The following is a 12783-nucleotide window of genomic DNA, read 5'->3' as shown; positions in this document are numbered from 1 at the left end:
TGACAAGATGGAGTACATGATGCCACAAAATAGCATTATCACTTCTGTTACTCGTAGGTATGGAACTCATCGACTGCACTCCACATCTCTCATAAATGTATCAGGCCATAAATATGTCATTCACATTTCATGTTTGTATCATAGCCATCACCCATCACCATTTTCTGAACGTTTTGCATTCCAACCCTCAAGAAAAAATAAAGTTCTCATTTGTCTTTTCACTGACTCATTCACTCCATTTTCTTTGTTCATTCTCATCGAACACCACCAGCACTCTTACCTGGTCCAAACTCATCCCCACCCTCCTCCATCCATCGCTGCCGAGCAGCTAACAAGTTGTCGCCATCATTGTCCACAGTACGGGTCGGAAACGTCACCCCATCACCCAGACTGAAAGTTACAACACAAGCATAATGAAAAGAACCAATCCACTTGGCAACCCAGATACTCCGAAACAGGTCATGTTCTAATGGGTGGGAGTGACAGATTTTTTTCAACACTGAAAAGTTTGCAGTTGCTGCTGTTCAGCCAAAGTGCATGTCGTAATTCTGAAACAAGGTAAAACATAGGGGCAGCTAACATTTGGAATGAAATTCTTTCTTATTAATCTTACCTTAATTAGTTAAAAACTTAGATAAGATTTCTAAACTCATAGTTATCAATAAACTTCTTGATAAATACAAAACAAATGGCATGTATGCATACTAGACCCACTATACAACTGAAACAATAAGGGCCACATAAAGGATTCAGTTTTCTGTAGTCCCATTACTGACACTTGGACTGACCATCCACTCTTTCTCCATTTGTAAATTAGGATAACATTCTTCTGTTATCATAGGGTAACATTCTTCTGTAAGTGACTCTATGATGATCAGACTGACCTGAGGTGGGTTTTTTTTTCAAATTTGTTCTTTGGTTACTGAATTAAATTCTACTCAAATGAAATGATCTGGTTTATCTTAAGTTTGACGTGTGCACAGAAAAACAGGCCATAGCCTTTTTTTGACAATGTGTGTAGACAAATGTTCCATTACCATTTTTGACAGGTATATTTATATTTGATTCACAACTACAGTCAGTTCTGCAGCTTAGGTCAGATTTCCAGGGATTAAACTAAACGGTAGATCACTGTGAATCAGTTCACACATTTGTCATTTCAAAGTTTCTAGGAGCTGACATGCAAACACTCAATGATTTTGTCCATGGTCTCAGACAAGCAGATATGCCATGTATGGAAATTCTGCACTTAGCTGTATGCAGTACTGGCTCTAGTGGAACAATATGAAGAATTTAGATTACCTGATTTAGCATATAAACATGATTAATATCTTGACGATGTGTAATGAAACCTAGGTATTGGCAAGGATCTGTAAAGTATAAGGTAAGGGTCTTGACTGACTTCATTTTGCGTAACTCTTCATTTCTCATATATGACCTGGGTATCACGTATGTGTGTCATAGAAGAAAATAGAGGCAAATCTGAAAGATTACTACTACATATACTTGGTTAAGAGCGAGAAAATATTCTAAAACTAAACATTATGAATTCATATGTTTCAATAATAATAAAACCCAAACCTAAACTGATTAAATAAATCAATAACTGCATAAAGACTTATTCTTCACATTTCCCATTAAATAAGACATATCAAATTCACACTAACCACAGCATACTCAAAGAAGATTTAAAACAAAAAATATTACAGCTCCAAACTGTAACCATAAAAAAGCAGTAAAAAATCAGTAAGTAAGTCAGCAGAAGAGAAAACTTCAATCTACGAAAAGCTTTTGTAAGCGAAAGACTTAGTACTGCAAGACAACATACCACTGGCACACACACACTGGCACTGGGAAAAAAAGCACAATCCCCCCCCCCCTCCTCCCCACCCCCCCTCAAAACCATCCCCACACACACAAAAGCGCACACAGAGATATACGCCAACAATTCAGTACTCAGCCATAAAGGGTCCTATTTAGCTGCAATAAAACTTCAGGTGTCCAAGTGGGAACCCATGATTAGCATGAAAGTCCAGATGAGTTTCAGACAATAATATAGCAAGAGAAGCAAAGCCTTCCAAGACACACTTCATTCTGAAGTCAGATTCAAGCATACAAATTACTGCATGTAAAAAAATGTCACTGCTACAAAGCATTATTTGAGAAGCTACTGATTTTCATGTTCTAAAAACAACATTCCTGTTGCAAAAAATTGATGAAATAATTGTGGAAGGATAAATGAGCAGGAATCTTTGGAATCTTTACAAATATATCAGCACTTAAGAGTAAAATATTTTCAAAAATCAAAAGTATGAAATATTTCATTTTGTTTATTTTGAAATCTGCTTGGTTGCTGATTACTGTGTAAATCAAAAGCATGACACTATCATGGGTATGACAATGAGAATTCAAGAACAATGTTTGTGCAATCGTACATCAATAACACTTTGTGCAATCATATATCAATAACACCAATATTAATGCTGATTGTCATAGCCAAAGTCACAGCAAATTTCTGGCAAATCTGTACTTGCTATGATCTTTTGATCTGCATCTGTCATGCACCTATGTGTCTGGTGACAGCTAAATGGTTTTAACATGTACAAGGGTGGGAGTGAGGTGGGTAATCACAGATGTCCTCGATTTCTTTTCTCCTATTCTTGTAGTCTGACAATTTCAAACTAGACTGGATGGACAACAGAGGAATGGAAGGTGGGAATAATTGAATAATTAAAACCAACTGCTGTTGACCACCTAATTTCATCATGACCCTTATCTTTTCTTTTTTGTCATCAGTGTCATAAATTTGACACAGTGAGGTTATGTACGCATTCCTACCTTTAAAACTTGTAACTTGTTAAATTTTCATTCACAGGAAATAAGATATTCAATAAACAACAACTGCAGCATGTCATTTGTGCATGTTAAAGAATCTTGGTCAAGAAAACAGTTATTCCCCAGAAAATGCTGAAGAAAAGACCACTTTCATTTATTCTTTACACTTCAACCTCACTCATTTACAATCCTGTTATCACAGGTATACCAACAGTGGTAGGACAGCATGTAACTTTCTGACTAACATGGTTCTCAATATGACAATATAAAATCTTTTCTCATTCACTTTTCAAATATAACTTACTTTTAATCTGTGCTCCAATGTTTTGTTACCAACAATGTCTAATCTATGACTAAAAATCCAGTAAAAGTTCATTTACTTTGTATTCAGGAAATTCTCTTCCCATCTCTGAGCTTTAATTGCCAAAATAATTCATCAAAGTCAAAAGCTTGACTGATTAGATTCTTTGGCATGTGAACCTGGAATAAATAGACTGCTTTTTGTTATCAACTGTCCACATTCCACAGCACTGCTACAGAATGATCATCCAATATCACTTAAGTGAAAAAAAACAAAAAAAACATTAAATCTAAAAAGAAAAATCTGCACTTTTGATTACAAAACCATAGACTGAAGTATTTGTGAAAGAAAGCAAAATCTATACAACAATACAAATTCTGTCCAGAAAGGAAGACCGACAAAGGAAACATTACAAGGAAGAATAATCGCAACCATCATGGTAAGCAAAGCAACAGAGGATATCAGACACCAAAAAGAGTGAGAAAGCACACCAAAGTTGCTATATGAACAAACACAGGAACTTTGAAATGGGAGTGAAGGAGAAAGTGTAGTCAACACACAAAATCAAATCCAGATAAGACCACCAACTGAAACAGTAGTCAGTGTATTACATCAAATCAAGAAAGAAAAAAGATCAATCTGTCCACCTCAAAAATGGAAAGGTGAAATAAAGGGGTGAAAAAAACATAAAGGAAATATGAATAAAAGGTATGGTAAAGAAAAAAGTGTGCACACAGTTCTGACCTGGGAGTTGTACCCATCGTATCATAGTTGACAACGGGCTGCAAGCGTGAGGGAAATGCTACGCCGTCTCCTACACTGTTTGCAGCCATACACAGAACAAACAATCAGTCAATGGAATTGAAGGACAAGGCCACACACATCGGCCTCAAGCCAAATGAGGCACACGGGCATCAGGCAACAATGATAATAATCATGATAATTATGTTGTTGACAAGCATATTTGAAACATAAAACCGTGATGGAACTTCTGTAGAACAGACATAACGGAGGACAAGCAATTTTTTGCATGCTACAAAATAACACCAGTGTCATGCTAAAAACAATTAATGCAAAGCTGACTTTTTTGTTTTCTTGATAAAAAAAAAAAATTAAAAAAAAGAAAAAAAAAAAGAACTGCACATGGAAGTTTAGCAATTGCAGTATCACACAATCATTTTCTTCATTCCACATGTTCTTGTCAAAGAAAGTAACACATCATCATTTATGAACAACAAAAATAAATGAACACATGAAACAGATCTCAACTGCTACATTCTTTTTACTGAACAAACATAAAAACAAAACCAAAAAAAAACATCCTTTGATTCAGAAAAATATTTGCAAATCAAGCAGACTTTATTTTTTTTTTTTTTTAACAAAAATAAAGCAAACACAAAAACTCAAAATAAAAACACTGACAACACACATACAAAAAATCAAAAAACAATTGAACCACCAAACCTGACTCAAGCAAAGGACAGTGATGAAAGAGAAGAAAGGTACAACCATTCAGTCTCAGCACACGTACCTGCTTGTTAAGGGAAGGAACCAGAACTTGGGGTTCTCTCCAAACACCTCTTTGAAGTTGGCCCCACTCCCCAAACTGAAACCATCCTTGTCTGGGCCCGTTTGGAAAATGGGCGCTCGAAAGGACTCTGTGATTAGAAATTCATTTCTTCTCTCAAAGCAAAAATATATAATGAAAGAAATAATTTTTTTTAAATGGGGACAAGAAAATACAAACAAAAAAAACAGAGGAAAAGAAAAAAAAAAGAAAAAAAAGCTTCAGCAAAAAAAACTAAAACAAAAAAAGATTAAAATATAAAGAATGGATTAAGAAAAGAAAAAAAGAAATTGGTAAGAAATAAAGTGTTGGGTTTTTGTTTTGTTTTTGTTTTTTTGACATGCATGTTTTGTTTGTTTTTTGTTGTTGCTTCTTCAAGCAGAGAAAAAAAACAATAAAAAGTATGTTTTGTTTGAAAAAATCAAACTGAAATACTGGACGTCCAGTGAAGAAACTGAGAAAGAACTTGGGTATGGCTGTGTATGGTAGACATGGAACAAGGCAGAGCGTGGCTGCCTGGCGGTAATGTGCCTGACCTGGAGGCGAGTGTTCACAGATCCGAGTCCCATATATGGATCAGGATTTTCACTTTCTCCCTCGTCCACTTGACCTTGGGTGGTGGACTGGGGTGCTACTCATTTGGAGCAGACATTAAACCTAGGTCCCATATGTAACATGCACACAGTGCATACACTTAACCCATGGAAACAAAAGGGTTGTCTCTGGCAACATTCCACAGAAAACCTACTCTGAAAGTAAAACAAATACACTTGCTGACAGAAAAAAGGAAGACAAAAAAGAAAAGCTGCACTGCGGTGACACTTTCTTCCCGGGGGGGAAAGAAGCAGGCTGAATTTCACACAGAGAAATCTGTTGTGACAAAAATGGTGCACAACAGAATACAGTATGTGCTGTGATGGTAATGGCACTGATGAACATTGAAGGCATGACAGCAGCTATCAAAAAAAGGGGCTTGTCCAAGAATATTTAATGATGTACTTTCATCAGCTTTCATTATTATGTTGGTTGGACTTGCATATCAACCATATCCTGCAGTTTTCTTTAAATGTCATTATCAAGAAGAAAAATGGTACAGTAATATAAATTCATTGCACAGAAACTGTTTTCCTACCTTAAGTACAACGAATCAACAACCACCATTGCAAAATGTTCTGGAGATAAGTTTTCTCAATTTTCGAATACTAATCCTGTTGCCTGCTTTGGGATGTGAGACTTACATCCCTTTTGTTGCAATGTTGTACACCTACAGGACATGACTCTCACGTCCAATTTCCATCAGCGATTCATGGTTGATAGATAAAAGGGAAACGAGCCATTTTCACTTTTTTTCTCCCTGTCTTCAAGAATGTCTGGAATTGTATGGTCTGTACTGTGTGACTCATAGGCAGTGGGAAATTCTGAAGTCACTTGCAGACATGGTTGGTCAAAATGTTGTTGTCCAGCAAAGATCAATCTCGGCTCATTTTTCGAAGGCCTTGAAAATGGCTCAGCTAATACTGAAAGATATGGACAGAAGGGAAGAAAACCTGTGTAGTGGTGAGGGTGGTGATTCAGGTACATCTGGCATATGATGATAACAGTCACAACCCACACAGTAATACAGAGTGGAAGTTACAGTAATGTAAACTTTGTGTCTAAGACTGGTAATTGTCTGTCTGTATCTTGCCAGGAGTAAAGTAACAGTGAATATGAACCAGTTGCTAAGTGCACAAGTACTGTTACTGTACATGTGTTGCTTGAAAGGGAAAGGGGGTGAGCAGAAGGCTGGTCAGTCCAGCTCGTCACCAGCAGATGGAGGGGGGGAAGGGCGGTATCTATTGGCTAGGCGCCAGCACACAACTGTGTGGCCCAGTTTACTTTTCATCACACTGTGGTGAAATCCTGGAATTAGCTGTGATGTAGAGAATTCTTAACCACTTGATTTCATGGATATCTTCTGTTCCTCAGATTCAAAACAACAATAGCAACAGTTATAAGACAGAATTATAACTTTATCTTCTACTTAAAGTACTATGTGTAAGTAATCATCATGCAAAATTTCAAGGACATATTGAGGAAGTTGTGCATGTTTTTTTTTACGTTTCTTCGACACACAGGAATGACAAAATTGATAAAATGTTAGACAGGCAAGTGATTGAAGAGAAGAAGTACAAATTCTTGCATTCGTAGGAGGAACCATGGATGTTTTGTTTTTTTACTCAGCAAACAGGAATTACATTTTCTGAATGTCTGGCAGGCAATGGATTAAAGAACAGCCGAGGCATATCAAACACACATTTACAAAACAGAAACAAATAAAACATTTTTTTAAACATAACAAAAGGTGGGACTCACCCAAGGTGGATCTGTTGTGGAACACAAGGTAGAGGTGGTAGGAGAAGAGGGAGATCAGGGAAATGCCAAACATGACCGACACAAAGAACAGGAACAAAATATGGAAACGTTCCAATCCACGTCCAGACCCACTCTGCAGAAAGTATTACTACTGTTATGTAGGGCTCTCTCTCTCTCTCTCACACACACACACACACACACACACACACACACACACAAACTGACACACACAAACTGACACACACACATTCATGAATACAGAAAATACTTGCTGATGGGTAAGACATTCACAGTTTGTGAGAATGAACAGTAGTGGACACAGTAAGATAATCATGTCATCAAATATGACAATGTGAGGTGCACAATTTCAAGTCTTTCCATCATTCAGAGCACAGCTGTCAGAACACTGTGTGTCAGATGCAACAGCCAAGCGGTTAGAGCACTGGACATTCAATCTGAGGGTCCTGGGTTTGAATCCTAGCTTCAGTGCCCAGTGGGTTTAGGGTGGACATTTTTATGATCTCCTAGGTCAACAGATTTACAGACATACATGCCAGTACCTAAACCCTCTTTGTGTATACTCACACAGAAGATCAAATGTACAAGTTAAAGATCCCATAATCCATATCAGAATTCAGAAGGTTATGGAAAAAGGATATCTAGCATGCACACCCCTAAAAGCGATGTATGAAAGCATTTACAGACCTGCCTACCCCCTAAAATGCTCTTCAATAGTTTTCAATCCCACAAAAGCCAATTTTCAGTAGATCTGGGACTTCTATCAGCATTACTTAATCTGCACTATATTTTTTCAATAATGATTAACAAATACCCATTTCTAAGTGTGCATGTCTTAGCTTAAGCAACATACTCACACACATACACACACAGACACATACACACAAACACTGCACAGCAAGACAGATAGTGGGAAGGAAAGATAATTCAGAATCTGATTACAAGACCACCTACCTATATGCAAGAGGTCAATAACAAAAAATTAGTCATTTCGTCAGCAGCTGTGAATGGAAGGTTGCATTTTGCCATGAGTTCAACCATGGTCATTTCAGATTGAGTAAGATCTTCAACAGTAGGCTTGCGAACTGTTTTGTGTGTGTGTGTGTTTGTTTTTTGTTTGTTCAAAATAAAGTTTGTGACTGCCTGGGCTGACTTCAGTATAGTTGCTGCACTGATGTGTTTCTTTGTCTCTATGTGTTGTCAGCTGTCATCAAGACCACCATGTGCAACACTGAAATCAGGCCAGCAAGCCATACAGTGTGCAAACTTCAAGCTTTGTCTGCTTGCTTTGAGTTCAGGATGTTTCTGAATACGTAGCTCTGAAGTTTTTTTCCATCCTTCTCCTTGAAAGACAATTTTTCTGCTTTCTTCATCACTGTCTTCACTATCAGTCTCATGGACACACTTCCCTTTCTTGGTCACCATCTTGAGTACTGAAAGTGAACTTAAAAAAATTTTTTTTTACTATTGTTATACACATAGCAGCCGTACCAAAGTTGGACCACACAAAATCATTATATTATATTCCAAGAAACAAAAACCATATTTTTAAACCCATGACCACAGTCCCATTTTTTTTCCACCAATTTTCTTAGAAACTGAAAAAAATGGTAATGGTAGGCAGGTCTGCATATATGGTACAATAAACTGCTTTAACCTTTCCCAGTCTTAGTTAGGTACCCATTCATACTTCGGTGGTGTGAGGAAAATCAGAGTAAAAAGTCTTTATAAATGACACAACATCAACCTGAAACGGGGCCTCAAACTCTGATCACTGGATAATAAGTCCAATGCCTAACTAAACAGTAATATACACAACAGCACCCTCCAAAAACAATGGTCAGTCAGATATTGATAAAGTTTTACAACACACAATCATACACTTCAATATACATACATATATATATATATATAGAGAGAGAGAGAGAGAGAGAGAGAGAGAGAGAGATACAGATATATATACATATGCATGTAAATAATATCAACAAAGGCAGTAATCATCCTTTCAACTTACCACAAATATTTCATAGTCAATAACTAGATGAATGAATAAATGCAATGAATAAATCAATAATTCATGACATGAATCAATAATCAATAACTGATTACCTGAATGAATGAATAAATCACTCAATCAATGATTAAATGAATAAAAAAAAAATTTTTTTAATTTTAGTGAACAATTATAGTCAACAACAACAGGCAAGTTCACAAACATAAACAAACACAGGCGAAAAAAACAATCACAAAACAACATACGAGGTGAGGACAGGCAAGCCAAATGACCACTTACTGTCCAAAAATCAATGAAATATTTTAGCGAGGAAAAGGCCACGTAGAAACAGTATACCAGGGCGTAGCCCAGAAACAGGACAAAGAATTTGTAGTTGGTAAAACCCACACAGTTGTTGACCCTGAGAACAAACAACAATCAATAACACATTCAGCACAAATCTCTTTTTCTTTTTTTTTTTTTTTTTTTCACGGACACTTATAACTTGTTTTATTTATACAAGTATTGCTATACATTCTCACAAATGATCAAGCGTAAATTCTGACACTATTTTCCACTGCACACACACATGCGCACACACACACACACACACAGACACACACACATACACTTAGTTTTTAAAAATTGGATATAAGCATTATTTTTCTGGAAAGGAAACTGGGGTATGGGGAGGGAAGGGGAGAGGAGAAGGGATGTTCTTCCTGACCCTGGTCTGATCAACAGCACACTTGTCTCATTTTCTTCTGTCTTGTGCTTGTGTTCTCTCAAGAATGGATTACTGTCGTTCTCTTTTTGCCGGCCTTCCAAAATATCTGTAAGATTTTTCAACAATGCTGCTGCACTCATTTGCAGGGCTTCTAAATCCATGTTTCTTCTCTCATTCAATTTTTCCACTGGTTGCCTGTTTCTGATCAGACTACATCCAGACAATAACATTGTAGTAATGATGCATGTATCATATGTTTTGTAAAGCACCCACAGCAATTTTCTGGACACAGTGCTATATAAGTATCCATTATCATAATCATCGTTATCATTATCATTGTTGTTGTTGAATCAACACATAAGTACACTGAAAGCAAAGACTAGACTAGCATTACTATCATCTCTAACATGTCACAAGTAATCTCCCCTCCATAGAACAATGTAACTTATCTTCATTCCCCCCAATCATCCGTCCCCCCTAAACATCCAATAAACTTTGCCTCCAGATTTAACTCTCTCCATACGAACAGCGAAAGAGACGACGTTAACAGCGTTTCAACCCAATTACCACCATCAAAATATTGCAAGCGGAAGGCTCTTATACTGAAGAGGTGAATGTTGACAAAGAATACCACAGTTCTGACGACAGAAGCTAAAGGTTGGGTCATTGAGACACCCACTGGACATGCGAGGGGTCTGTGTAGAGGAGAAGAGAGGACTAGCCGTACTGAGTGAGTTAACCTCACACAATCAATGCTTCCCTACTCACTTCTTCCACTGGTAAAAAAAAGTTTCACATTTTCTTACCAAGGACAATGATGATCCATTTTCAAAACACATCTGGAACACACACAAAAAAAGAAAAATTAAAAACCAGTATTACTGACTATACACATGAATGACTTTATAAAACCTGGTGCATTGACTTCAAGCTAGACCTATTAAACACAGAAACATAGCTATTTCAATAATCATATGAAAGGAACATATATTAATGGTAGATATGTTTCTATGGAAAATCAGAAACAGGAGATGAAATGGTACAAACTTTGTGATTTTGTTTCTTAGCGAAATAAGTGTTATATGCATTACATTATATGAGTTTACAGAAAAACAATTGGTGCTCAGCCTTTCAAAGAAATGCCCGAGGGTGTTCATACGCAAAGAAAACACTGTCAGTGAAAGTGTGTGGACTTTTCTGGGGTTCATTTCGGACTCCGCAGGCAGCACAAATCTCATGAAGATCTACTATTTACTATTTGGGCAACAGGTCTGTGAAAGCACAGACTATACACAGAGTTTACTGGAGCTACCAATAAACCTTTCTTGATGGATCATCAAAGACCCATCGGTCAAGGAGTATTTTTAAAGTTTTGATGACTAAGTGAGCTGTTTTTATTAAAAGTGTCTGTTACTCAATAACATCACTGCACAGAAGCTAATTATCTGTTGACCTCTTTAGAAAAATCTCCATCCATATCAGAATGGCTGAAAATGGTGGTAAAAAGAACCAAAACATTTATTCAACTATTGGAAACAATAATTACAACAAACACACTGAGCACACACACATACCTATACACTCGCATACTTAAACATGCACACACACACACACACACACACACACACCCACCCACACACACACACCCCACCCGCTCACCTCGGTCAAAACATATCCTGAAGGCTTTAGACATAAATATGTATTTAAGTACTGCACTTTCAAAGACACACTGACCAGCACAATTAGCCTTTGTCTTCCTGCCTTATAAGCAAATGAGCAGTTGTATTTTTTTTAAGTAAGACAAGGCAAAAAGGTATTGTACCCTCATTCACACCGCCACTAAATAAACATAATGGGTGGGAGTGACTGATTTTTATAACACTACATACCAAAGTAAAGTGAAGGGAAAAAAAACTTTTTTTAACTGCCAAAATTCCAATACATAAATCTGTATAATACAGGAATACTCCCATTCATGTAAAACAAATAAGCAGTCTCCTGACACAAAAAGAGACTGTTAAAATAAGGAATAAAACCAAAAAGAAAAAAACATAACTGAAAGAAAGACATGATGAAAGACACTTATTACACATGGAATCACCCACACTCCCACACCGAGGAAAAAAAGGGGGGCTTACAAAGCACACACACACACACACACACTGAGGGGGAAAAAGGGGGACTTACAAAGCACACACACTCACACACTGAGGGGAAAAAAGAGGGACTTATGAAGCACACACACTCACACACTGAGGGGAAAAAAGGGGGACTTACAAAGCACACACACTCCCACAATGAGGCAAAAAAGGGGGATTTATGAAGCACACACACTCACACACTTATGGGAAAAAAGGGGGACTCACGAAGCACACACACTCACACACTGAGGGAAAAAAAAGGGGGACTTACGAAGTACACACACTCACACATTGAGGGGGGAAAAAGGGGACTTACGAAGCACACACACTCACGCACTACAGGGAAAAAAAGGGGGCTTATAAAGCACACACACTCACACACTGAGGGGGAAAAAGGGGACTTACGAAGCACACACACTCACACATTGAAGGGAAAAAGGGGGACTTACGAAGCACACACACTCACACACTGAGGGGGAAAAAAAAGGGACTTACAAAGCACACACACTCACACACTGAGGAGAAAAAAGAGTGACTTAAGAAGCACACACACTCACACATTGAGGGGGGAAAAGGGGGACTCACGAAGCACACACACTCACACACTGAAGGGAAAAAGGGGACCCACAAAGCACACACACTCACACATTGAAGGGTACTTATAAAGCACACACACTCACGCACTACAGGGGAAAAAAGGGGACTCACGAAGCACACACACTCACACAATGAAGGGAAAAAGGGGACTCACAAAGCACACACACTCACACATTGAAGGGAAAAAGGGGACTCACGAAGCACACACACTCACACATTGAGGGGGAAAAAGGGGGACTTACGAAGCAC

General features: G+C 37.7%; 1 protein-coding gene across 1 annotated transcript in view; it reads right to left on the bottom strand.

Moving 5' to 3' along the window:
• Positions 1-12783, bottom strand: part of LOC143284017 (palmitoyltransferase ZDHHC20-B-like) — a 32998-nt gene that overhangs the window by 10994 nt on the left and 9221 nt on the right. Inside the window, exons 6-11 of the mRNA XM_076590563.1 lie at positions 10603-10635; positions 9370-9490; positions 7059-7191; positions 4668-4794; positions 3881-3955; positions 281-390 (exon numbers count right to left, since the gene is read on the bottom strand). Of these exons, the coding sequence (XP_076446678.1) occupies positions 281-390; positions 3881-3955; positions 4668-4794; positions 7059-7191; positions 9370-9490; positions 10603-10635 (599 nt within the window). The remainder of the gene's footprint in view (positions 1-280; positions 391-3880; positions 3956-4667; positions 4795-7058; positions 7192-9369; positions 9491-10602; positions 10636-12783) is intronic.

This window comes from Babylonia areolata, chromosome 7, assembly GCF_041734735.1.
Source record: "Babylonia areolata isolate BAREFJ2019XMU chromosome 7, ASM4173473v1, whole genome shotgun sequence".
In the NCBI taxonomy this organism is placed as follows: domain Eukaryota; kingdom Metazoa; phylum Mollusca; class Gastropoda; order Neogastropoda; family Buccinidae; genus Babylonia; species Babylonia areolata.
Note: the sequence above shows the minus strand (reverse complement) of the source record. Positions and strands in the feature narration are given on the sequence as shown.